The sequence below is a fragment of the Pogoniulus pusillus genome, chromosome 36 (assembly GCF_015220805.1).
Source record: "Pogoniulus pusillus isolate bPogPus1 chromosome 36, bPogPus1.pri, whole genome shotgun sequence".
Taxonomy (NCBI): Eukaryota; Metazoa; Chordata; class Aves; order Piciformes; family Lybiidae; genus Pogoniulus; species Pogoniulus pusillus.
This window is the reverse complement of record NC_087299.1, coordinates 4,889,983-4,915,824: the sequence shown is the minus strand read 5'-3', so window position 1 is coordinate 4,915,824 and position 25,842 is coordinate 4,889,983. Positions and strand designations below refer to the sequence as shown.

The window sequence follows — 25,842 nt, the reverse complement described above, 5'->3', positions numbered from 1 at the left end:
CCCGCGGCGGGCCCCGACACGGCCCCGGCCCCGGCTCCGGCGCGGCCATGGCGGAGCTGCTGCGGCCGTTCCGCTTGCGCGGCTGCGGCAGCCCGCAGAAGTTCGGCGTGGCGGCTGGGAGCTTGCGCGGGCTGTTGCGGAAGGGCTGCAGGCTGCTGCAGGTGCGGCCCGGGGCCGGCGAGAAGGGTCGGTAACCGCGGGCACGGCCGCCTCTTACTCGCCCCGGGGGCAGCTTCCCTTGTCAGGCAGCCGGCTCTGCCTCTACGAAGACGGCACGGAGCTGACCGAGAGCTATTTCCGCACCCTGCCGCCGCAGACGGAGCTGGTGCTGCTGGGACCCGGAGAGAGCTGGCGCGGCTGTGAGTGTGCTCGGGACGGGGAGGACCCGGGCCGGTACAACCGGCGGTGGCGGAGCTCAACCGGCGTCTCCCGGTCCGCTTACGCCGCAGGTGCCAGCGACATCGAGCGGTTTCTGGTGGCCTTCTGCAGCCAGGGCGATGCGGTGGTGGCGGCGGCGCGGAGGCTGCTGGCGGACGAGCGGGCGCCCCGCAGGCAGAAGCTGCTGGCGGATCTCATCCACAACCTGAGCCATAACATCCTGGCCGAGGGCAGGGAGGAGGACAAGAGCTGGTTTGAAGGTAGGTCTGGCACCCGCGGGGAGCTGCCCAAGGAGCCACTTCCCTCCGTCCCTACGGAGAAGGGCTGGAGGGGTTTGGGAGTCCCTTTGGCTGGTGGGGTTGGGTACCCGGGCAGGGGGTTAGTTACCGCTGACAGCAGCACGAGTGGGTGAAGATTCCTTAAGATACGTGCATATTTAGTGCCAGAAAACGCTATCAGCCCCAAAATCCCCTGTGACACCCCCAGTATCTCCTCTAACCCCTGCTGATATCCCCTGTGATTCCCCCCCACAATATCCCCTGTGATCCCCCCCCACAATATCCCCTGTGATCCCCCCCACAATATCCCCTGTGATCCTCATCAGTATCCCCTGTGATCCTCATCAGTATCCCCTGTGATCCTCATCAGTATCCCCTGTGATCCTCATCAATATCCCCTGTGATCCTCATCAATATCCCCTATGATCCTCCCCAGTATCCCCTGTGACCCCCTCCCCAGTATCCCCTGTGATCCTCCCCAGTATCCCCTGTGATCCTCCCCAGTATCCCCTGTGACCCTCCCCAATATCCCCTGTAACCCAAATATCCTCTGTAACTACCCTATAACCCTTCCCAAATCCCCTGAAACCCCCTCAATATCTCCTATACCCACCCAGTATCCCCTGTACCCCCTCAGTATCCCCTGTACCCCCCCATATCCCCTGTTGCTCTCTCCAAGACCTCTTCCCCCACTAGCACTGATGTGCACAGAGGCTTTGGGAGCCATCTGCCAGTGCAGCACTGATCCTTTGCACCTATCAGCCAGCAAACCTCTCCTTCTGCTTCCCACCTCCTGCCTTTGCAGCTCCCCCTCCCCAGGTCCTTCCAGCTCCTCCTGAACAATTCTGTTTCCTTCTCACAGTTTCTCAGTGTTCCCTCTCTGCAAATCAACCAGAAACACTTTAACTCCACTCTCAGCTGCAGCTCTCCCAGCAGGATGCTCTGTGAGCTCTGCTTAAGTGGTGAGACTTTAGTCGTCTCAGAGCAGTTAAGACTAAAAATGGGGGGGGGGGGGGAAAAGCAGTTTTGTGCACACATGGAGAGCAGGGACAAAGACCCAGGCAGGCAGGAGCACAGCACTGGCAGTGCCCCAACCCAGCCCAACTGCCCCTAGGTGTGGAGTCTCGCTTTAAGAGCAAATCCAGCTACATGAGGTACAGCTGCCAGAGCAGGATCCGGAGCTACCTGAGGGAGGTGAGGCTCTGCTCAGGGACTGACTCTCAAGCCTCTACTAAGAGCAGTTCTCTGGCCAGGGGTCCATAAAATACCTTTTACTGTGCTGGTTGTGGGCTGCTGCAGGAGTGATTTGGGTGGCTTCTTCTCCCCCTGCTCTAGGTTAGTAATTTTCTGCCCAAAGTTCATCCCACGGGAAGAGAAGCCTACAGAAGTATCATTGACCTGATGGCAGAGAGGCTGAAGGCTGCGAAATACAACGGCAGCTACTTTGACAGGAGGGAGGAGGAGGAGGCAGCTCGCCTGTGTACCACGGAGGGGTGGTTCTCCTGCCAGGTGAGCTCAGGCCCTGCTCCATGGCATCAGAGGGAGGAAAGCGATGCTGGGAGCTTGCACAGCGCAGTGCCAAGCTTGGCAGGGCAGTGTCACAGTCTGTGTGACCTCGTGGGTTGGTTACTGGGAGCAGCAAGGCTGGCACTGGGTGGGGGAGCAGCAGCCCCTCACAGCCAGCCTGTTCTGCAGGGTCCCTTTGACTGCGCTGCCTGCCCCAGCAAGCACTCCATCAACCCCTACAGCAACAGGGAGAGCAGGATCTTCTTCAGCACCTGGAACCTCGACCACATGTAGGTACAAACTACTCAACTGACCCATTTCATGCCCTTCACCCTGGGTAGGAAAGGGGCAGCCACTGAGCTTGGCCCCCATGCAGTGCTGCTGTGTCTGGTAGCACAAAACTCCAGTGACAGCTGATCCAGGCAGCACTCAGCAGCTGCTGTGCTGCTCTTCATACAGTCATCATAGCTCAGGTTGGAAGGGACCTCAGAGACCATCTCCTGCAACCTCCCCACCATGGGCAGGGACAGGTCTCAAGTAGACTTGGCTGCTCAAGGCCTCATCCAACCTGGCTTTGAATACCCCCAGGCAGGAGGCAGCCACAGCCTCCTTGGGCAGCTTGTTCCAGAGTCTCATCATTCTCCAACTAAAGAACTTCCTCAGCTCCAGTCTCTACTCTGCCTCAGCTTCAAACCATTCCCCATTGTCCTGCCTCTAGACACCCTCAGGACAAGTCCCTCTGCAGCCTTCCTGGAGGATGCCTTCCTGGAGGATCCCTCCAGGTCTTAGCAGGCAGCTCTAAGGTTACAGAATCACAGAATTAACCAGGTTGGAAGAGACCTTTAGGATCATCAAGTCCAAACTATCACTAAGCCCTTCTAATTAACTAAAACATGGCACTAAGTGCCTCATCTGAGTCCCCCTGGAGTCTTCTCTCCAGGCTGCACACCCCCAGTTCCCTCAGCCTGTCCTCACAGCAGAGGTGCTCCAGCCCTTGGATCACCTTGGTGGCCTCCTCTTCCAACAGCTCTGTGCTCTTCTGATGATGGAGACACCAGAACTGGAGGCAGTATTTGAGGTGGGGTCTGAGCAGAGCACAGTCAAGGGGCAGAATCCCTTCTCCTGCCCTGCTGCCCACACTCTGTGTGTGGAACAGACCCCAGGCAGTACTACAGGATGGAGACAGACTGGCTGGACAGCAGCCAGGCAGAGAGAGACCTGGGGGTGCTGGTAGAGAGGAGCTGAAGAGGGGGCAGCAGTGTGCCCAGGTGGGCAGCAGAGCCAATGGCATCCTGGGCTGGCTCAGGAGCAGTGTGGGCAGCAGGACAAGGGAGGTTCTTGTGCCCCTGTGCTCAGCACTGCTCAGACCACCCCTTGAGTGCTGTGTCTAGGTCTGGGCTCCTCATGTCAAGAGAGATGCTGAGGTGCTGGAAGGTGTCCAGAGAAGGGCAGCAAAGCTGAGGAGAATCCTGGAGCACAGCCCTGTGAGGAGAGGCTGAGGGAGCTGGGGGAGTGCAGCCTGCAGCAGAGGAGGCTCAGGGCAGAGCTCATTGCTGTCTGCAGCTACCTGAAGGGAGGCTGCAGCCAGGTGGGGCTGGGCTCTGCTGCCAGGCAAGCAGCAAGAGAACAAGGAGACACAGCCTCAAGCTGTGCCAGGCTGGATGTTGTTAGGAAGTTGTTCCCAGAGAGAGTGATTGGCATTCGAATGGGATGCCCAGGGAGGTGGTGGAGCCTGTGTGGCTGGAGGTGTTGAAGCCAAGCCTGTCTGGGGCATTTAATGCCATGGTCTGGTTGAATGCATAGGCCTGGACTGGATGATCTTGACTGGATAGGTTGCACTGGATGGATAGGTTGGACTGGATGATCTTGGAGGTCTCTTCCAGCCTTCTTGATTCTATGATTCTATGCTCTCTGGCCAACCCCTCAGGCCCAGTCTCTGGCTCTGTGCACTTGTGAAGCAAGCAGGCTTTGCTGAACTGATTTCCTCAGGGGGAAAAAAAAAAAACAGAACCATCAACCTGTTGCAGAAAGTGAAGTTGTGGCAGGCTGCAGAGGCAGGGGAGCTGTGCTGTGCAGGCAGGAGGTGTTCTGCCACTGTTGTTGTCTCTACTGCAGCATAGAGAAGAAACGTGCTGTGGTCCCCACGCTGGCAGAGGCTGTCACAACACGAGGCAGAAGGGAAGTGAACTGGGAATACTTCTATCAGCTGCTGTTTACAGTGGAGAATTTAAAGCTGGTACATATTGCTTGCCATAAGAAAACCAATCACAACTTGAGCTGTGACAAGAGCAGGATCTACAGAACGCAGCAGGCAGAGCCCAGGTGCCCCAGAGCTGCTGCTGGCCGCCTGCCATCGCGCCGCATCCTCTCCAAACAGCCCCAGCTGGCAACCCCTGACTGAGGAGGCCTTGGCTGAGGCCTTGCCAAGGCTGTAGTCTCAGCAGATCCATTCAGGTTGTGCCTAACTGTGCTCCCCTGCCTCCTCCCTTACTACAGGTGTGCCTCAGTCCAGGCTGTGCTGCGAACCAGAGCACAGACAGGAGGCCAAAGGCTGATACTGGCTTCATCCTGTGGGCTCTTCTAGACCCAGACCTCACCAGACAGAAATGGAACTCAGGCAAAACAGTTCAGAGCTGAGCTGAGGGCACTTGCAGGTTGCTGTTTCTCTGCACATTAAGACAAAGAATTCTTGAGGATAATTCTTTCCTCTGTGCCTTTCCCAGGTAGAGAGCCAGGGGAATCCAGAGGGTGATGCAGCGGCAGAGCTGCTGGCTCTGCTCTGCCAGACACCTGCACTCCCCGACCCTGTGCATCCCCTGGAAGGAAGAGCACAGCCATGGGTTTGCTCTTCCCACCTTTGTCCTTTCTCAGCTCTCTCACTGCTCTCCCTCTCCTCTCCCTCTCCTTCCAAACAGCTTCTGCCTTTTCAGCTTGTGTTTGCTTGGAGCAAACAAGCAGTGGTGCTGTACAATCATGTTTGGGTGCTGCTGGAGGGGACATTGCTTCTGTCCAACACTCCCTACCTCAGCTAACAAAACATCCCTTTTTAATATCAGCTGATAGAAACTGTTGAGAAGTAGCAGTGTAAAGGATGTGAAATAAAGAATTGCCACCACCTTCATGTGTGTCTGAAGGCAGAGATGCAGGATCAGGTTAATTCATGGATTGAAGCTGGAGAAGAGCAGATTGAGACTGGAGATTAGGGAGAAATTCTTGCCAGTGAGGGTGGGGAAACACTGGAACTGGTTGCCCAGGGAGGCTGTGGATGCTGAGCTGCTGTGAGCCACAACTCACCAGGTCCTGGAAATGTGGAAGCTTTGCTACAGAGAGCACTGATTTACTCTGCACAAACTCAATACCCACCCCTGACACCCAAGCATACATGGAAGGAGGTGCCTCAAATCCAGGATTCCTAGCAGCAGTGCATTGAGTTGATCCAGGTCGTCTCCCTGGAGCCTTCTCCAGGCTGAACAGCCCCAACTCTCAGCCTGCCTTTACAGCAGAACTTCTCCAGCCTCTGATGTGTGGCTGCGTGCAGGACAGGGCCAGCTCTGTGTGCGTGGCTGCATGCAGGACAGGGCCAGCTCTGTGTGCGTGGCTGCATGCAGGACAGGGCCAGCTCTGTGTGTGTGGCTGCATGCAGGACAGGGCCAGCTCTGTGTGCGTGGCTGCATGCAGGACAGGGCCAGCTCTGTGTGTGTGGCTGCATGCAGGACAGGGCCAGCTCTGTGTGCGTGGCTGCATGCAGGACAGGGCCAGCTCTGTGTGCGTGGCTGCATGCAGGACAGGGCCAGCTCTGTGTGTGGCTGCATGCAGGACAGGGCCAGCTCTGTGTGCGTGGCTGCATGCAGGACAGGGCCAGCTCTGTGTGTGGCTGCATGCAGGACAGGGCAGCTCTGTGTGTGGCTGCATGCAGGACAGGGCCAGCTCTGTGTGTGGCTGCATGCAGGACAGGGCCAGCTCTGTGTGTGGCTGCATGCAGGACAGGGCCAGCTCTGTGTGCATGGATGCGTGCAGGACAGGGCCAGCTCTGTGTGTGGCTGCATGCAGGACAGGGCCAGCTCTGTGTGCATGGATGCGTGCAGGACAGGGCCAGCTCTGTGTCCGTGGCTGTTTACAGAACCGAGTTGGAAGCACACAAGAGGCTGCTGGCACTGGGTAAGGCATCACAGCTAAGGTTCAGCTGACAAACATCATCATCATCACACTTGCCACCAACTGCAAATCAGCACTTTGTCCAGCCCTGAAACCAAGCCGTGTGAAAAGAGCTGCTAGAAAGAGCTGGGAGCAGAGCAGGCACTCGAGGCAAAGCTGGGAGAGCTGCTCCACGCTGGAGTTGTGCTGAACACCATGAATATGCCATTAAAATAGTCCATTTTTTCTCCCCCCTGTGTTAGAGTTGGGAGTGAAAAGGAGCCAAGAAGCCTCATTGACAGAAACAATGCCTCAGCTGGAGTGGAAATGGGAATAAATTTCCATGTCATGCATACACAAGTTGTTTGCCTTACAACTTTGGGATGTTTACCAAGCTCTAGCTGTAGGAATTAATATTTATTTAACCCATCTGCTGCTAACATTTCCTCTCTATTTTTAGAAATGTGGAATAAACTATTTATAGCCATCTAAAGCTGGGTGCTGGTTGCATCACCACGCTTTCAAAGAAACTATTAGCACAAACACAAGGGTGAGTTCAGAGCTCCTGGGAGCAGCTGAGGTTGCTGGTTGATTTCTAAGCACTCCTGAGCAGTGGGCAGGGAGCGGTAGGGCTGCAGGAGGCAGGGCAGGGTGGGAGGTGTGGGGTGCATGCTGCACCCTGGGAGGGACAACAACTCTCAGCAGTGTCTGTCCTGGCCCCTGGGTCAGGCTCTAACACTTCAGGGATGTTGGGCAGGAGCTACAGTGAGGGTGGGGAGACACTGGGACAGGTTGCCCAGGGAGGGTTGTGGGTGCCTCCTCCCTGGAGGTGGCATCTGCCACTTGTCTTCCCTCTGACAGCAGGCAAACACAGCCACCTTCTGTTGGTGCACTGCCAGCCAGCCCTCTGTGCTTGCACAGGGAAAAGGGTGAGTCTGTTTACGGTTTGTTGTTAGACAACATCCTCTTCCTCCTCCTCCTCCTCTTCTTTTGCAATGATATGGAGCTTTCTGAATTCCCTCCTGCTCATCATTGTGCTTGGGAGAGCAGCTGCTGGCAGATCCTTCAAGAAAAAGATAAACTGATGAAGGAAAGTCTGTTGCAGCAAGTGGCAGACCTCCTACCTCTCCTACAGCTCATAGACTTCCATACCTGACAGTGAGGCACCAACAGCTCCTCACATTCCTCATCTAACCCCACAGCTAAAGCAGAGGAGCTCTGAGGGGAGCCTGCCTGACCCCTGGCCAAAACAAGGGCTGGTACTCACAGAACCACAGAATGGGAGGGTTGGAAGTGACCTCAAAAGCTCATCCAGTCCAACTCCCCTGCCAGAGCAGGAGCACCTAGGGCAGGTCACACAGGGACAAAAATAGACAGTTCTAAGATCCCCCTGGAGTCTTCTCCTCTCCAGGCTGAACAACTCCAGGTCCTCCAGCCTGTGCTTACAGCAGAGGAGTTCCAGCCCTTGGATCATCCTCGTGGCCTCCTCTGACCTCACTCCAATAGTTCTGTGCCTTTTTGATGCTGGGCACACTGGAGCTGGAGGCAATACTGGAGAACAGAGTCAAGGGGCAGAATCCCCCTCTCTTGCCCTGTTGCCCACACTTCTCTGGCTGCAGCCCAGCACACAGCAGCCTGCTGGACTGCTTCTGCATCTTACCTCTGAAATTAACTTGCCCTAATGAATTTAATCCCTGAGACACAACAAGGGGACACAGTCTCAAGCTGTGCCAGGGGAGGTTGAGGCTGGATGTTAGGAGGAAGTTGTTGGCAGAGAGAGTGACTGGCATGGGAATGGGCTGCCCAGGGAAGTGGTGGAGTCTCTGTGGCTGGAGGTGTTGAAGCCAAGCCTGGCTGGGGCACTTAGTGCCATGATCTGTTTGATTGGCCAGTGCTGGGTGCTAGGTTGGTCTGGATGAGCTTGGAGCTCTCTTCCAACCTGCTTGATTCTATGATTCTATGACAAGTCATTCTACCTAGAGAATAACTGTCTACCAGGGTTGGTCAAGTTTGAGACTTTTGAAGATGCAAGAAGTCTAAAGTGGGCCAGAGCTGGTGACACAGTGCCCAGGCTGGCATCCCCTTACCCTTAAGAGCTCCAGATCTCCAAAGAAGCGAGCCACAGGCATGGGCTGGTTGCTGTCCTCGTTCAGCAGAGCGCTGCTGTCCAGCTCCATCAGCTTCCTGGGCACATCTGCATCCCCCAAGCTAGACTCATCCGAGAGCAGGCTCTGACAGCTTCTCTCCTCCTCACTGTAGATGTGCAGATGTTCAGCAGTGCCCAGCTGTGGTGGAGCTCTGCCTGATTTCACTGCGTGGGGCTCAGGAGGCATATCCTGCTCCTTCTGCTGGTTGTCTTTGTTAGGCTCTGCAATGCTTTCAACTTCTTCCTGCTGAATTAAAGTGCAGTCTCCTTCTGAACGCATCAAACTGCAGTCTCCTCCTGAGCGCTGGTCCCCAGCAGATGGCTTAGGAGCATCCTCCAGTGCAGCAAGGCTTTCACCTCCACCTGTAGGCCCTTCTAGTTCTGCTTTCACTGGGGCAGGTCTTTCACTTTTTAGCCTCTTTGGGGGTCGTTTGCCAGCTGCCCTGCGTGAAGAACACTGGTAGAGGCAGGAAAAAAGTACATTGTAAGAAATCTCAAAGCTTACTCAAAATAAAGAGAATCCAAATCCCCACAGCTCTTCAATTGCCTGGCTGGACCTGGAAGCAAAGGGCTGCATCAAAAGAGCAGCACCTGGGTCCAAACACCATGGGCCAAGGAAAAGTGATTGGTTAGGAAGTGGAAAAAGAAAGACAAAGGATGAGAGAGCTTACACTCAACCAGCACCAGCAGAAAGCCTCCTCTCAAAGCATAACCCAGAACCTGTCTGTGGCTGAGGTACTGCAACGTGTCCAGAAAAGGGTGACAAAGCTGGTGATGATGGTGATGAAGCTGCAGAGGGAACTGGATAGGATGGATGGGCAGAGGCCAATGGGGATGAGATTGAACAAAGACAAGTGCAGGGTTCTACATTGACCGTAACAACCCCAAGCAGCACTACAGGCTGGGGCTGGAGCAGCTGAGAGCAGCCAGGCAGAGAGGGAGCTGGGGGTGCTGGCAGAGAGGAGCTGAAGAGGAGGCAGCAGTGCCCAGGTGGGCAGCAGAGCCAATGGCATCCTGGGCTGGCTCAGGAGCAGTGTGGGCAGCAGGACAAGGGAGGTTCTTGTGCCCCTGTGCTCAGCACTGCTCAGGCCACCTCTGGAGTGCTGTGTCCAGTTCTGGGCTCCTCATGTCAAGAGAGATGTTGAGGTGCTGGAAGGTGTTGAGAGAAGGGCAGCAAGGCTGGGAAGGGGCCTGGAGCACAGCCCTGTGAGGAGAGGCTGAGGGACCTGGGGGGGTGCAGCCTGCAGCAGAGGAGGCTCAGGGCAGAGCTCATTGCTGTCTGCAGCTGCCTGCAGGGAGGCTGTAGCCAGGTGGGGTTGGGCTCTGCTGCCAGGCAAGCAGCAGCAGAACAAGGGGACACAGCCTCAAGCTGTGCCAGGGGAGGTCTAGGCTGGCTGTTGTTAGGAAGTTGTTCCCAGAGAGAGTGATTGGCATTGGAATGGGCTGCCCAGGGAGGTGGTGGAGTCTGTGTGGCTGGAGATGTTGCAGCCAAGCCTGTCTGGGGCACTGAGTGCCATGGTGTGGTTGGCGGGGCAGGGCTGGGTGCCAGGCAGGGCTGGCTGAGCTTGGAGCTCTCTCCCAGCCTGCCCGATTCTGTGATTCAATCTGCGGTTACCGCCGCAGCAAGGCCCCGGCCTGTGCCCGATCAGCCTCTGCGCCTGCACACAGCACTGCCAACTGGTTCCAGCACCCCAGGCAGTGCCCTGCCGGCGATGCTCAGCTGGTACCCGCTCACAATCGCTTCTCCCCTCCCCACCCACCCACACGCCGCTACCGCCCGGCCCCGGCCGTCCTACCCCGCTCGGCGTTCCGGGGCCGCCCCTCTGCTGCCGGCTGGGCTCTGGCGGCTCTTCCCGCGCAGGCTCAGCGGCGGCGGTTTGCGGCTGCTCTCCCTCCGGCCAGTCCTTCGCAGAGCGCCCGGGAGGCTTCTGCCGCCGGTGCCGCCGCGGGAACGCCGCTCCGCGGCTGTCGGTGCGGCCCCGGCCCTGCGCCCCGGCCCCGCGGCGCGGCCGCCGCACCTGGCCGCCCGCCGCCATCTTGGGCACGGGCGCGGGGTCGCCAGCGCCATCTTGTGGAGCCTCCTGGCCCTCGCCTGGCACCGCCGCGCCGAGCCCTGGCACCCTGCGCTGCCCGGCAGCTCCGGGCCGAAAGGACGGGCGGAGGAGGCGCTCCTCTTCCTTGCCTGGGCTGCAGTAGTAGGAGGCTGGATGTTGTTAGGAAGTTGTTGTCAGAGAGAGTGATTGGCATTGGAATGGGCTGCCCAGGGAGGTGGTGGAGTCTGTGTGCCTGGAGGTGTTCAAGAATCAGAATCATAGAATCAGGCAGGTTGGAAGAGAGCTCCAAGCTCAGCCAGCCCAGCCTAGCACCCAGCCCTGCCCAACCAACCAGACCATGGCACTCAGTGCCCCAGCCAGCCTTGGCTGCAACACCTCCAGGCACACAGACTCCACCACCTCCCTGGGCAGCCCATTCCAATGCCAATCACTCTCTCTGCCAGGAACTTCCTAACAACATCCAGCCTAGACCTGCCCTGGCACAGCTTGAGGCTGTGTCCCCTTCTTCTGTTGCTCCTTGCCTGGCAGCAGAGCCCAACCCCACCTGGCTACAGCCTCCCTGCAGGCAGCTGCAGACAGCAATGAGCTCTGCCCTGAGCCTCCTCTGCTGCAGGCTGCACACCCCCAGCTCCCTCAGCCTCTCCTCACAGGGCTCTGCTCCAGGCCCCTCCCCAGCCTTGCTGCCCTTCTCTGGACACCTTCCAGCACCTCCACATCTCTCTTGAATTCAGGAGCCCAGAACTGGACACAGCACTCCAGAGGTGTCCTGAGCAGTGCTGAGCACAGGGGCAGAAGAACCTCCCTTGTGTTCTTGCCTATCTGCTTGTCTATTGTGCTAAGCTGTAAATATTGGCTTCATTCTTTAATTTCCAGCTCACCTCAATGATTTTCTTACGTGTGGGGGTCAGGTAACTCCCAAACCACCACACAGAGTTAGGTTCTAATATGCTTTAGCAGAATGAAACTGGAGGAGCTTGCCCCTTGGGGCACTGCCTTGGGGGAGAAAGGAGCCAGACTAAGCCTGCCCGACCTCTGCCTAGGTCCTGAACGTTTGAGATCTTCTCCCTCCCCTTGTGGCTCCTTTTGGAGCAAGGTTTGCTCCTGTTAGGTGTGGGAGTTATTACTCGCTCAGTTCATTTCCACAGTCCTCGGGGAACGAATTCTGTCAGTAACTCAAATCCCTCTTTAACTTCAAGGGCTCTGACGCCAGCAGGTGAATTGCAGCGTGGCAGAGCAGCCCCACGCCTAGATTTAATAGGTAATTATCATCACTTCTTTCACAGGGGGAGGCCAAGGAGCTCAATTGCCCCTTTTGAGGAGTCGTGGGCAGCGGCGCTGCGATGGAGCCCAAGGGCTGCATCCATCACATTAAACCGCAGCTCCTCCTGCTCCTTTCAGTGCTCTGGGGATGCTCTGGGGGGTCTCCATAAGTCTGTCCTGCTGAGGCCACAGCAGCTGATGGTCTCACAGAACCAGAGAATCACAGAATCACAATATCACAGAACCAGAGAATCATAGACTCGCAGAATGTGGCTGGAAAGAGCAATGAGCTCTGCCTTGAGCCTCCTCTTCTGCAGGCTGCACCCCCCCAGCTCCCTCAGCCTCTCCTCACAGGGCTGTGCTCCAGGCCTTTCCACAGCCTTGCTGCCCTTTTCTGGACATGTCCTCAACACCTCTCTTGAATGGAGGAGCCCAGAACTGGACACAGCACTCCAGGGGTGGCCTGAGCAGTGCTGAGCACAGGGACAGAAGAACCTCCCTTGTCCTGCTGGCCACACTGCTCCTGAGCCAGCCCAGGATGCCATTGGCTCTGCTGCCCACCTGGGCACTGCTGCCTCCTCTTCAGCTCCTCTCTGCCAGCACCCCCAGATCCCTCTCTGTCTGGCTGCTCTCAGCCACTCTGTCCCCAGCCTGTAGTGCTGCCTGGGGTTGTTATGGTCAGAGTGTAAATCCCTGCCCTCAGCCTTCTGCAGTTCCTCTGGCAGCTCAGGGGTCCTTCTGTGCTTTGTTCTCTGGCTGAGATAATTCATATTCTCCTCCAAAAGCTTCTCCACTTGCTCCACGCTCTCCCAGTGTTGTTGCTTGCAGCCATGGAATACAGATGATTGTTTTTATTAGGCTGTGAAAAACTTCCACTGTCTCGTAAACAGAGCTAGGGCTGGCTGAGGAGCAGGGCTTCTGCAGGAGCCAGGCTTGGTGGTTGTTTTAATTTCCCCAACGTGACTGAAAATAGCAAGAGCAATGTCACAGGGAGATGACAAATGCTTTGCACAGCTCTTCTCTGCTGCTCAGCCCTGGTGCTGCCTGCTGGCGTTGGCTGCGTGCTGGGGGCAAAGGGCAGCGGCGACTCAGCCCTCAGCACTGACCCAGCACAGATGTAGGCTCGGAGCCTGCAGCAGCGCCTGCAGGGATACAACCACAGCACCCGGCGTGGTGTGAGGTGGCCTTGGGTGCCTTTCAAAGCACCTTGCTCAGATGAAGCCAGGCTGCCTTGCAGAGCTCTTAGAACCATAGAATGGAATAATAGAATCAGGCAGGGTTGGAAGGGACCACAAGGAGCAGCCAGTTCCAAGCCCCCTGCCATGCCCAGGGACACCTTACTGTAGAGCAGGCTGCACACAGCCTCAGCCAGCCTGGCCTCAAACACCTCCAGCCATGGGGCCTCAACCCCCTCCCTGGGCAACCCATTCCAGCCTCTCACCACTCTCCTGCTCAACAACTTCCTCCTCACCTCCAGCCTCACTCTCCCCACCTCCAGCTTTGCTCCATTCCCCCCAGTCCTGTCACTCCCTGACAGCCTCAAAAGTCCCTCCCCAGCTTTTTTAAGCTCTTCACAGAACAGCTTAGGTTGGAAGGGGCCTGAGGGCTCAGCTGCTTTGTGTGCCACTGGAGTTCACAGGCTGGGTTTGTGTGGGTAAAAAAGGGAGGGGAAAAGGCACAGACCACCTTGGTACTTCTGTGCAGATACTCTCTACTTGCATTTCAGTTACTTAAAACCCAGGAGTGGAACAATCACAGACTCATGGAATGATTCAGGCTGGAAGGAACTTCAGAGCTCAGCTGTTCCATGGGCAGGGACACCTCTCAACTAGGCTTGGCTGCTCAAGGCTTCATCCAACCTGAACTTGAACAGCCCCAGGGCAGGAGGCAGCCACAGCTTCCCTGGGCAGCTTTGCCAGAGTCTCACCACCCTCAGAGTGGAGAACTTCTTCTTCAGCTCCAGTCTAACCCTGCTCTGCCTTAGCTTCAAACCATTCCCCCTTGGCCTGTCGCTGGACACCCTGACGAAAACCTCTCCTGTTGCTCTCCTCTCTTTCTCCCCTGTCACCAGGGCCTTTGGCAGGGAGCTGGTGACAATTTCACAGCAGCAGATGCTGTTGCATTTTATGAGCTATTTCTGCTCCTCATCTGAGAAAGCAGCTGGCAGAGAGAGCACCCCAAGGAGAGGCCCCCCCCGAGACCAGCTCACACCTCAGCAGCAGGCAGCGGCTCCAGAGCCACTTGAAAGGCTGCGCAGGGACTGCCAACAGCCAGGCAGCCCTTGGAGACAATCAGAGCAGCACAAACTGTTGACATTAGAGCCACATTTCCACATAAAAGAGGACTTCTTCCCAACAATATTAAAGAGTGGGTTTTGTTAGCATCTGTTTTGTTAGCATCTTGCCAGGCAGGAAGGGATCTGCGGGTACTGGGAGATAGAAGCTGCAGAGGAGGCAGCAGTGTGCCGAGGTGGGCAGCAGAGCCAATGGCATCCTGGGCTGGCTCAGGAGCAGTGTGGGCAGCAGGACAAGGGAGATTCTTCTGTCCCTGTGCTCAGCACTGCTCAGGACACCCCTTGAGTGCTGTGTCCAGTTCTGGACTCCTCAAGTCAAGAGAGATGTTGAGGACATGCCCAGAGAAGGGCAGCAAGGCTGGGGAGGGGCCTGGAGCACAGCCCTGTGAGGAGAGGCTGAGGGAGCTGGGGGGGTGCAGCCTGCAGCAGAGGAGGCTCAGGGCAGAGCTCATTGCTGTCTGCAGCTCCCTGCAGGGAGGCTGTGGCCAGGTGGGGTTGGGCTCTGCTGCCAGGCAAGGAGCAACAGAACAAGGGGACAGAGCCTCAAGCTGTGCCAGGGCAGGTCTAGGCTGGATGTTGTTAGGAAGTTGTTGTCAGAGAGAGTGATTGGCATTGGAATGGGCTGCCCAGGGAGGTGGTGGAGCCTGTGTGGCTGGAGGTGTTGAAGCCAAGCCTGTCTGGGGCACTTAGTGCCATGGTCTGGTTGATTGGACAGGGCTGGACTGGATGATCTTGATTGGATAGGTTGGACTGGATGACCTTGGAGGTCTCTTCCAGCCTTCTTGATTCTATGAGTCTATGATTTTAGTCTAAGCAGGCAAAAGGGAGGGGACAAAAAAAACCAACCCAGAGCTGTGGTGAGCTGCCTGCCTCTGCTGCGAGCTGGCAGGGCTGAAGCAGCAGCTGCTGAGCTTCCTGAGCAGGGAGGGAGGCTGAGGCTGTAAAGCTCCTCTTGTGAACGAGGTCCTTGCAGCCCTCCTCTCCTTGCCTGTCACTTGCCCCAGTGTCCCTGGTTGTGGCAATCCCCCCAGCACCTTTGGCTAAGCGTTAGTGACGTGCTAGGGACAGCAGCCAGAGGAGATGCTGCCTGTGAGGATCGTGGCTGTCAGCTGCAAGGTCATCGAGCAGCAGCACCTGCTGGGCTCCTCCTGCTGTGGGCAAATTGCTTTTGGTAGAGGTGGCCAAATTCCTCTTCACAGAATCACACAATGGTAGGGGTTGGAAGGGGCCTCCAGAGATCGCTGAGTCCAATCCCCTCTCCCTGGCCAGAGCAGGGGCACCCAGGGCAGGGCACACAGGAACACATCCAGGTGGGTTTGGAAAGTCTCCTGAGAATGAGACTCCACAACCTCCCTGGGCAGCCTGCTCCAGGGCTCTGCCACCCTCACCATAGCAGCAGCTGGGGGGACAGCAGGAGGAGGATCAGTAGATGAAGTGGGCTATAGGAAGGCTGCAGAGAGACTGCTTCTAAACACCTGCAGGGATAGGATGAGAGCAATGGTTGAGGATGAGAGCAATGGTTTGAAATGAGAGCAGAGCAGATGGAGATTGGATGTGGGGAACAAGTTCAGCACCAGGAGGCTGCTGGGACACTGCAATAAGCTGCCCAGGGAGGTGGTTGTGGCCTCATCCCTGGACCTACTCAAGGTGAGGCTGGGCAGGGCTCTGAGCAACCTGCTCTAGTGGAGGATGTCCCTGCTGGCTGCAGTGGGGTTGGGCTGGATGAGCTTTGGAGGTGCCTTCCAACCCAAACCCATGATTCTCTGCCCAAACACTGGCAGAGGAAGCCTCTCTCCCTGCCTGGAGCACACTGCAGCATCCTTCCTCCCCACAGCCTCCTCTGCCTCCTCAGCAGATGAGTGCCAGCAGCAGGAATTAGTCTTTCAGTCAGGATTTGAAGAGACAACTTTGGGAGCTGCTGTGTGCCCTGTCAAACGCCGTTGTCATGCCAACGCAGGTAATGACAGCGAGCTGCCAGCTCTGAGCTCCCAGGGGCACTGCCTGCTGGGCGAGCTCCTGAGGAGCTGACGCCTCAGCTAGAACCAAAACAGTCGAGGGGGCTGCAGCTCTCTGCTGAAGGCTGCTGTCTGGAGTGTCTCTGCACCCACCACTCAAACCCAACAAGCCCTTCACTGTCGTGGCTGAGGAGTGCTCCCAGCAGGAGCTGGAGTGCCCTGGCAGAGGATTTAAGGGGAATTTCTGATACAGAAGGAAACTTTCAGCTTGCCACGTGGGAAATCTCTGTGAGCCTTCTTTTGTGGTTTTTTTTTTTCACTGTCTTATCAAGAACCAAGTGTGGAAAGGCAGGATCTGAGGAAATTAATTAAGGGAGTTGGGCAGAGGCCATGAGCTGTGTGAGAAAGAGCAACAGAGAGGACATGGAATTCATTAGTGGGGAGCTAAAGGGACACTGAGACAGGACATAGAGAGCTCAGCTCCGCTCTCGCTGCTGTGATACTTGCCTGGCTGGGGAGCTGCACCACACTGACCTGTGCCTGGTACAGCTGGAGATGCCAGAGCCCTGCCCTGGGCCTGCTGCTGGCCATCTGATCCCCCTCACCATTGATGCCAATTCCCAGTTTCCAGAGCAATCCAAAGCACTCTGCAAACGGCCTTAGGCTTTGCCCAGGGGTCCCCCACTTCCAAGGACCTTCACTGTGTTGATGTTTAAAGGTCTTCACCAACCCCAGTCACTGCCAGCATGAAACATCCCACCAGGACCACAGCAACACCTTGCCAGGAACCTGCTGCTGTGGCACAGGGCAGCTCAGCCTTGCTGTGAAGGAGTTCAGCCTGTAGAGCTCCCTGGCAGCTGCTCTCACTGCAGCCTTGCAGCCTGGCACCCTCCTCCCACCACTCTCCTTCCTCTGTGCTGCCCACACGATGGTTTCATTTACAGCTAGCTCCATCGTCCCTTTGGCTTTGCACCCCCTCCGGCGACTGGCAGCAGTGAAGCTGGGCACAGCTCTGGGCACAGCTTGGTTTACCCAGCTGCTAGACACTGGGGGTCAGTGTTAGACCAGCGATGTGGTGCCCACAGCCACGCGTGGGGCTCGGGGAGCCTGTCGTGGTCTGTGAACACAGTGATGACAGGACAGGCTTAGCCCCTGCCAAGCCTTCTTGCCCTCCCTGGGGGTGGCACAGTTTGCCCTTTATTTGGCCTTGATTTCCTCACAGGGAGCCAGAGCAGTTATGTGGAGCAGCTCTGGCAGTCTGCTGTTCTCAGCTGGCATGGATCTTGGCAATGAACAGCTTCTTCCCTTTTCCTCCAGCCCATCCCTGCCCCTTCTCTTCCCTGGTTGCTCATCTGCCTGTCCTGGCATTGCCAGGCTGCCTGGGTGGGATGAGGTAGGCACAGTGCATTCAGCAAGGCTGAACTGCCCCCAGAGTGTGAGCCCAGGGTACTCTTAGCTCCATTTGCCTGCTGAGCTTCAAAACTAAACAAAAATCAGGTCCCTGCTGCCCTCACTCTGACCTGAGTGCCAGCAAACCACAGTCACAACCACAGAATGGGTTGGGCTGGAAGGGACCTTAAGGGTCATACAAGGTAGGGACACCTCCCACCAGCACAGGTTGCTCAAGGCCTCATCCAGCCTAGCCTTGAACACCTCCAGAGAGGGGCATCCACGGCCTCCCTGGGCAACCTGTGCCAGTGTCTCCCCGCAGCTCAAGCCCCTGTGCCTGACCTCATCCCTCTTCCATTCTGCTTGCTTAGGGCTGGGTGTCATAGAATCATAGAATCAGCCAGGTTGAAAGAGAGCTCCAAGCTCACCCAGCCCAACCTAGCACCCAGCCCTGGCCAACCAACCAGACCATGGCACTAAGTGCCCCAGCCAGGCTTGGCTTCAACACCTCCAGCCATGGCAACTCCACCACCTCCCTGGGCAGCCCATTCCAATGGGTGTCCTTGCACTGGGTTCTGCACAGGGGTCTGAGGATTCTTGTACCCTTGGGGCAGGGTAGAGGTGAGCTCCCTGCAGGGGGACAAACGCTCAGATGCCAAAACCAGTGGTTGTGCTGCCATGCCCTAAGGCAGCAGGAGCAGCAGAGCTGCTGTTCTGTGCTCAGTTCTGAGCCCCCCCAGCTCAAGAGGGACATGGAACTGCTTGAGAGTGTCCAGCCCAGAGCCCCAAAGATGCTGAAGGGAATGGAACAGCTCTGCTAGGAGGAGAGCCTGAGGCAGCTGGGGCTGTGCTGCTGGGAGAGGAGCAGCCTGAGAGGTGACCTCAGCAATGGTTATCGATATGTAAATGTGAATGCTAGGAAGTTGGAGCCAGGCTCTGCTGGGTGATGCCCAGTGCCAGGACAAGGGGCACTGAGTGGAAGCTGAGGCATAGGAAGCTTCATTTAAACAGGAGGAGGATTTTTTTCCCTGTGAGGGTGACAGAGCCCTGGCACAGGCTGCCCAGGGGGGCTGTGAAGTCTCCCTCTCTGGAGGTATTCCAAACCCACCTGGATGTGTTCCTGTGTGATCTGATCTAGGAGATCCTGCTCTGGCAGGGGGATTGGGACTGGATGAGCTTTGGAGGTCCCTTCCAGCCCCTGACATTCCATGATTCTATGAGCTGGAAGGTTCAGTTGGAAGAGACCTCCAGAATCAGCCAGTCCAACCACCAACCAACACCACCATGGCCCCTAACTCACATCCCCAACTTTCTTGAACACCTGCAGGGTTGGGGACTCCACCACCTCCCTGGGCAGCCTGTTCCAATCCCTCACCACTCTTGGCAGCAAAGAAATTGTTACTCATATCCAACCTAAACCTGCCCTGGCACAACTTCAGGCCACTAAATCTTAGGCTTGCCCAAGCTCAGTGCCAGGCAATATTTTGGTGACTGCTGTCCATCATCTGACACAGGAGATAAGAGGCTGGGAGCATACCCAGCCCTCTGCTAGGCATGCCTGGCACTGACAGAAGAGGCTGTTTTACACAAAGCTCATTAAAAATAAACCCACCCTGCCCACTGCAGCAGCAGCTCCAATTACTTAAGCAGTGTACTGGGATAAATATTTGATGGAGAAGTTTATTACATTGCCACCACTGTTGTGTTGCTGCTAAAAATAGCCAAGCTCCTTCACAGCCTGCTGGTGGGCTCCAGAGAGAGGTGGTTGTAATGGTGTCTCAAAACCCACCTGCAGAGATTGCTTCTGGGGTGGGGTGGGGGTCACAGAACCATTAAGGTTGGAAGAGATCTCTGAGACCATCAAGTCCAACTTTCTACCCAGCCCTTCCATGCCTGCCAGACCATGGCCACATCTACTTGTCCATTGAGCACCTCCAGGGATGGAGGCTCCATCACCTCCCCAGGCAGCCTATTCCAGTCCCTGACCACTCTCCCCATAAGGAGTTTCAACCCCTTTCTGCTCCCACCACATTAGGCACTCCCTGTTAGCAGTGCAGGCCAGCTCTGAAGCTGTTGGGGAGGTGTGAAGCTCCAGTTGGCAGTTTCAACCACCAAGGACTTGTTGAGCTTCATGTCAGGCACTGGAATGGGCTGCCCAGGGAGGTAGTTGAATCATGACCCCTGGACATGTGCAAGAGCCATACAGATCTGGTGCTTGGGGACATGGTGGTGGAGTGACAGACTTCTCCCCAGCACAGGATGATCCTCAGGAGCAAAGCAGGAGGTGGCTTTAGGGTGGCCACTCTTGGTTCTGGAGACTTTCTGCCTCTCAGCACATGATGTATCTTAGGAAGAAGTTCTTCAGCATGGTGAGACTCTGGCACAAGCTGCCCAGGAAGGCTGTGGATGCCTCCTCCCTGGGGTTGTTCAAGGCCATGCTGGATGAGGCCTTGAGTAGCTGAGTCTAGTTGGGAGGTGCCCTTGCCCATGGTGGGGAGATTAGAGGAGATGAACTCTGAGCTCACTTCCATCCTGAGCCATTCTATGAAGGTATCCACAACCTCCTTGGGCAAGCTGTACTGAGGGCAGCTGTGGCAGGCAGCATCTTCTTAGCTGAGCGTAAACCTGTCAGCACCTTCCTGAAGTGACTCCTTTACCCTGCATCTCCTGCAGGGATGAGAGTCTGAGCCGCTCCAGGAACCTTCCCACAGCTCAGTAGCTCTCTAAATTAGGAAGGAAGGAAGGAAGGAAGGAAGGAAGGAAGGAAGGAAGGAAGGAAGGAAGGAAGGAAGGAAGGAAGGAAGGAAGGAAGGAAGGAAGGAAGGAAGGAAGGAAAAGAGAGAGAGAAAGAAAGAGAGAGAGAAGGAGAGAAGGAGAGAAAGAGAGAAGAAAAGAAAGAGAAAAAGAGAAAGAGAGAGAGAAAGAGAAATAAATAAAGAAAGAAAGAAAGAAAGAAAGAAAGAAAGAAAGAAAGAAAGAAAGAAAGAGGAAGAGAGAAAGAGAGGAAGAGAGAGAGAAAGAGAGAAAGAAAGAAAAAAAAAGAAAGAGAAAAAGAGAAAGAGGGAGAGAAAGAAAGAAAGAAAGAAAGAAAGAAAGAAAGAAAGAAAGAAAGAAAGAAAGAAAGAAAGAGGAAGAGAGAGAGAGAAAGAAAGAAAAAAAGAAAGAGAAAAAGAAAGAGGGAGAGAAAGAAAGAAAGAAAGAAAGAAAGAAAGAAAGAAAGAAAGAAAGAAAGAAAGAAAGAAAGAAAGAAAGAAAGAAAAAGAAAGAAAGAAAGAAAGAAAGAAAGAAAGAAAGAAAGAAAGAAAGAAAGAAAGAAAGAAAGAAAGAAAGAAAGAAAGAAAGAAAGAAAGAAAGAAAGAAGGAAAGAAGGAAAGAAGGAAAGAAGGAAAGAAGGAAAGAAGGAAAGAAGGAAAGAAAGAAAGAAAGAAAGAAAGAAAGAAAGAAAGAAAGAAAGAAAGAAAGAAAGAAAGAGGAAAAGAGAGAGAAAGAGAAGAGAGAAAGGGACAAAGAGAGAAAGGGACAAAGAGAGAAAGAGAAAGAAACAGAACAAGAAAGCAAGTGAGAAAGAAAGCAAGCAGCAAGAAAGCAAGCAAGCAAGAAGATGATTACTGCTGAAAACCCTTAGGGCAAGACCACAAACAGGCCACTGAGGTCAGCCTCCTGTCAAGTCTCCCCAAGCCCTTCCATCAGAGCAGCAAGCTCCAGCCAAGAAAAGCACAGCCCGGGGCTGTTGGGTTGTTTTCACCATCCAGCGCCGGTGCCAGAGGTTCCCTGTAAAGAGCTCTAAGCGTACCTCGGAGGGCACCTTCCACCGGCGGGGCTCCTCCGAAGAGCAGGGAAAAACAATCAGAGGAGCCATGTTCCGTTCATGCAACAGCAAGCAATATTGTAGCGGCGGCAGGATCGGCGCTCAGACAACCGCCGGGCGGTCCTGCGGCGCTGCGCTTTGCGCCTGGGCTGCGCCTGGGAACGCGGCGCGGCAGGACCAGCTCCGCGCACGGCCCCGCCAGGCGGCGGCAGCGCAGCCAGCTCCGGGCACAGCCTGGGCAAGGGTTCCCACATGCCAGCCTCGCCGAGGGCTCCTATGTGCCAGCCTGACTGACTGAGGGCTCCTGTGTGCCAGCCTGGCCGAAGGCTCCCACATTCCAGCCTGACCAAGGGTTCTCACATACCAGCCTGGCCGAGGGCTCCCACATTCCAGCCTGACCAAGGGTTCTCACATACCAGCCTGGCCGAGGGCTCCCACATTCCAGCCTGACCAAGGGTTCTCACATACCAGCCTGGCCGAGGGCTCCCACATTCCAGCCTGACCAAGGGTTCCCACATTCCAGCCTGACCAAGGGTTCTCACATACCAGCCTGGCCGAGGGCTCCCACATTCCAGCCTGACCAAGGGTTCCCACATGCCAGCCTGGCCAAAGGCTCCCACATGCCAGCTTGGCTGAGGGTTCCAACATGGCAGCCTGACTGAAGGCTCCCACATGCCAACTTGGCTGAGGGTTCCAACATGCCAGCTTAACCAAGGGTTCCCACATGCCAGCCTAGCCATGGGCTCCTATGTGCCAGCCTGACTGACTGAGGGTTCCCACATGCTAGCCCGACCAAGGGCTCCCACATGCCAGCCTGACCGAGGGTTCCCATATAGCAGCCTGGCCAGGGGTTCTCACATGCCAGCCTGACCAAGGGCTCCTATGTGCCAGGCTGACCGAGGGCTCCCGCATGGCAGCTGGCGCCGCCCCCGCTGGCGGCTGGATCTCCTGTGTGCTGCCTCCTCTGGAGCAGCTCCGTTACACAACTCCCCAGCGCTGAAATCATCTTCGCAGGGTCAGCCGCCTGCTTGCCACCCACTCTGCTTCGTGCTGCAAAGAGCCTCTGGTGGGACTGCCCAGACCCCTCCTGGTGTGCAGCAGCTGCACTTCAGAGCCTGATTCATCATCTGAGGGCACAAAGGCTTCACCTGAGAGCTCCTTCACAAGCAGCAAGTTTCTAGGGCTCATCTGTGTGCTGCCAGGGCTCAGAGTCTGAACAGTCAGAGTGAGATAAACCCTAGGAGAGAGCTGAGCAGTGTCCTGGCAGCACAAACATTGCCATAGAGCTGGAAATTTGACTGCTGCTTCTTCCTATCACTCTCCTCACCTCCTTCTGCACCCAGGGCAAGTCTGTGGTAGTGCAGGCTGCTCTCTGGACTTGGGCACTGCTTGCCACAGCACTGTGCCATGCGCTGTGGAGCTGAGCTGGCACCAGGCATTCTGTGCCTGCTCTGGGGATGCCAGCACAGCCCAGGCCCAGGGCAGAGATGCAGCAGTCAGAGGCAGGGCTGTTGTGATTCCATCCCTGTCAGATCCCGGCTGAAGTTTCTGTGTTAGCTTCTTCTTTCCGTGCCTGCTGGACCTGCTTCACAAAATAACCCTCGCTGGGTATCCCTTTCAACTAAAAATACCTCTGCCTCAGATGTCCACGCAGCGGCCAGGAGCTGTGGCTGCCACACCAGGGGTGGTGTTGTGACTCTTTGATTGGATGCGAGGCTACACGAATAGAAAGCCAGCAGCCAGCAGCGGAATAAACCCACGACCCTCGCTGCCACCGCAGGCAGAAAGCAAAGCCAGCAGCCCTCGGCTCTTCGGGGACTCTCAGATTATTGGGACAAAGGCTTCCCCACGGGGAGCACGGCCGCGGGAACAAAGAGACAGGGTTCACAGCACGAACAAGCTTCCTACAGCCGGCGGGATCAAAAGGCGGCCCTGAAACGGCGTAAAAGCAAGCGAGGGAGGGGAGGTTTGAGGAGGTTGAGGCTGCCCAGGAGCTGCGTTCAGAGAGCAGGTTCTGAGGGAAGTTAAACAGCCCTCAGCTCTGTCATCCGCAGACAGCCGGAGCAGCAGACAACCGCTGTCTGCAGACAATGGGGATGTTTAAGGAGCTGCTACAATGAGCGTGGGGCTGGTTTTGTCAGCCTGCTTCAGGCAGAAGAAAGGAGCCAAGCTGCCAGGCAGCGCTCGCAAAGGCAGCTGGCACCGTACCAGCAGCGCTGCTCTCGCAGCCTCCCTGCCCGTGCACTCACCTGGGCTTGCGCCCTGCGGAGCAACCACCACGGCACCGAGCTCCTCTGCTCAGCTGGGTGCACTTTGATCTCAGGAGGGTTTCAGGTGTTAGGGTTGAAAGCAGCAATCATAGAAGCATAGAATCAACCAGCTTGGAAGAGACCTCCGAGATCATCCAGTCCAACCTAGCACCCTGTCCAATCAACTAGACCATGGCACTAAGTGCCTCACCCAGTTAGTGCCTCACCCAGTTAGTGCCTCATCCAGTTAGGGCCTCATCCAGTCAGTGCCTCATCCAGTCAGTGCCTCATCCAGTCAGTGCCTCATCCCTTGTTAGAGCTGTGCTGGACTCCCTGCTCCGGCTGGCCTTGAGCAGCCCAGGGAGCAGCCCCTTTTGCCCAGGTGGCAGTGCTGTGCCACAGACTCCCTGCAGCATCTCCTGGCCACCAGCAGGCTCCTCTCCAGCGGTGCCAAAACCAGCAATGCTGCTCTGACCCTGGGTGGCTCCAGCATCCATGCCAGGTTGGTCCTCTCCTTAACGGGTGTGGAGGAGATGCAGGGCCCCCATCGCTCAGCACGCAGCATCCCCTTCCCTCTGAGCTCTCCAGAGGCAACCTCCTCAGAGGCACATGGCCAGCTCCACCAGCCCTTGCTGCTCTGCAAGGCTGTTGTTACCACAGCCTGACATCTCCCCTGCATGGCCAAGGCCAAGCTCCCTGCACTCAGCCTGCAGCCTGCCCAGCCCCTGACCCCTGGCTCAGCTCTACATCCACAGCTGCACTCTCCCCCTGCTCCGTGCTTTCCGTCACGCTCTTGTGCAGGCAAACATGCAACCCCCTCACTTCTATCCCTCTGCTCAGGAGCCAGGGAAGGAAAAACCCCTTCAGAAGTGCCTAGGTTGCATCTTTGGGGAAGAGAAATGTCCAGGTGTGCACTTCCATCAATATTTCAGCAAGGAGTTTATTAAATTCCAGTAACGTGGCAACTGCTGCTGGAAGGGAGCCAAGCACCAGTTTCCCAGCAAGTATTGTTCTCCCCAGTGCACTGTGCTGAGCAGGGATTCTTCTCCTCAGAGCATGGGGAGCTGGGCAGGAGGAGGCGAGGGGGCCACTAGAGTCAAGTTGAAGCAATTCTTTCTTCTCTGGTTTAATCCTCTCCCCTCCCCTTGACGTGCAGGTTATTGAATGGCAGAGCCCAGATGCATTTCTTGCTGGAGGGATTGTGGGAGAATGTTTGTAATCCAAGGGCTGTAATTGAACTCGGTAATAATAATTATACTTCTCTTCATTAAGATGTCTTAAAGCTCATTACAAACTATTTTTGTGCCAGCATCTTTGCCAAATCCCTGCAGGATTGGAGAGAACTTTTCATTCCACTACAGCAGCAACTTTCATAGAATCATAGAATCAAGCAGGTTGGAAGAGACCTTGAAGATCATCCAGTCCAACCTAGCACCCAGCCCTGGCCAATCAACCAGACCATGGCACTAAGTGCCCCAGCCAGCCTTGGCTTCAACACCTCCAGGGACGGTGCCTCCACCACCTCCCTGGGCAGCCCATTGCAATGCCAATCACTCTCTCTGACAACAACTTCCTCCTCACATCCAGCCTAGACTTTCCCTGGCACAACTTGAGACTATGTCCCCTTGTTCTATTGCTGGTTGCCTGGGAGAAGAGACCAACCCCTACCTGGCTACAATGTCCCTTCAGGTAGCTGTAGACAGCAATGAACTCTGCCCTGAGCCTCCTCTTCTCCAGTCTGCACACCCCCAGCTCCCTCAGTCTCTCCTCAGAGGGTTTGTGCTCCAGGCCCCTCACCAGCTTTGTCGCCCTTCTCTGGACACCTTCCAGCACCTCAACATCTCTCTTGACATGAGGAGCCCAGAACTGGACACAGCACTCCAGAGGTGGCCTGAGCAGTGCTGAGCACAGGGGCACAAGAACCTCCCTTGTCCTGCTGCCCACACTGCTCCTGAGCCAGCCCAGGATGCCATTGGCTCTCTTAGCCACCTGGGCACACTGCTGGCTCATCTTCAGCTACTATCTATCAGTACCCCCAGGTCCCTTTCCTCTTGGCTGCTTTCCAGCCACTCAGTCCCCAGCTTGTAGCACTGCTTGGGGTTGTTGTGACCAAAGTGCAGAACCCTGCACTTGGCCTTGTTAAATATCATCCCATTGGCCTCTGCCCACCCATCCAGCCTGTCCAGGTCCCTCTGCAGGGCTCTCCTACATTCCAACAGATCAACACCTGCTCCTAGCTTGGTGTCATCTGCAAACTTACTGATGCTGGACTCAATCCCCTGGTCCAGGTCATCAATAAAGATTTCGGGACCATTCCTGCTCTGGCAGAGGCAGCAGCCAAAATAGAGTCAGAGAAGGCATCAGGTTGGAGGGCATCAAAGGACATCTTGTC

At 56.0% G+C, this 25,842-nt stretch overlaps 2 protein-coding genes across 4 annotated transcripts; one reads left to right on the top strand and one right to left on the bottom strand.

Annotated features, from left to right (window-relative positions):
- The first annotated feature begins 25 nt into the window (after positions 1-25).
- DFFB (DNA fragmentation factor subunit beta) lies at positions 26-5,283 on the top strand. Of its 3 annotated transcripts, XM_064172229.1 has the most exons (8): positions 26-161; positions 233-359; positions 450-638; positions 1,771-1,850; positions 1,992-2,165; positions 2,352-2,452; positions 4,278-4,398; positions 4,659-5,283. In XM_064172229.1, exons 1-8 carry the CDS (start codon positions 48-50, stop codon positions 4,797-4,799), a joined length of 1,047 nt encoding a protein of 348 aa, XP_064028299.1. In that variant the 5' UTR covers positions 26-47; the 3' UTR covers positions 4,800-5,283. The 3 variants fall into 3 exon arrangements, with proteins under 3 accessions (XP_064028299.1, XP_064028298.1, XP_064028297.1); XM_064172228.1 differs by having other exon boundaries at positions 4,278-4,752; XM_064172227.1 differs by having other exon boundaries at positions 233-638; positions 4,278-4,752.
- A 1,330-nt stretch (positions 5,284-6,613) lies between these two features.
- C36H1orf174 (chromosome 36 C1orf174 homolog) lies at positions 6,614-10,478 on the bottom strand. The gene is made up of 3 exons (XM_064171758.1): positions 10,239-10,478; positions 8,384-8,899; positions 6,614-7,359 (listed from the first exon to the last, which is right to left on the bottom strand). Exons 1-3 carry the CDS (start codon positions 10,476-10,478, stop codon positions 7,249-7,251), a joined length of 867 nt encoding a protein of 288 aa, XP_064027828.1. The 3' UTR covers positions 6,614-7,248.
- Between the last annotated feature and the right edge of the window lie 15,364 nt (positions 10,479-25,842).

What these genes read in the sequence shown, in the direction of transcription:
- C36H1orf174 (XM_064171758.1), bottom strand. Translation starts at nt 10,478, where the DNA reads ATGGCGGCGGGCGGCCAGGTGCGGCGGCCGCGCCGCGGGGCCGGGGCG. An exon ending in GCCCCGGAACGCCGAGCGGG is followed by an intron (nt 8,900 to 10,238) that starts GTAGGACGGCCG and finishes TGCCTCTACCAG; the next exon opens with TGTTCTTCACGCAGGGCAGC. An exon ending in GAGATCTGGAGCTCTTAAGG is followed by an intron (nt 7,360 to 8,383) that starts GTAAGGGGATGC and finishes TTTTTCTTGAAG; the next exon opens with GATCTGCCAGCAGCTGCTCT.
- DFFB (XM_064172227.1), top strand. Translation starts at nt 48, where the DNA reads ATGGCGGAGCTGCTGCGGCCGTTCCGCTTGCGCGGCTGCGGCAGCCCG. An exon ending in AGGGCTGCAGGCTGCTGCAG is followed by an intron (nt 162 to 232) that starts GTGCGGCCCGGG and finishes CCCCGGGGGCAG; the next exon opens with CTTCCCTTGTCAGGCAGCCG. An exon ending in GGACAAGAGCTGGTTTGAAG is followed by an intron (nt 639 to 1,770) that starts GTAGGTCTGGCA and finishes AACTGCCCCTAG; the next exon opens with GTGTGGAGTCTCGCTTTAAG.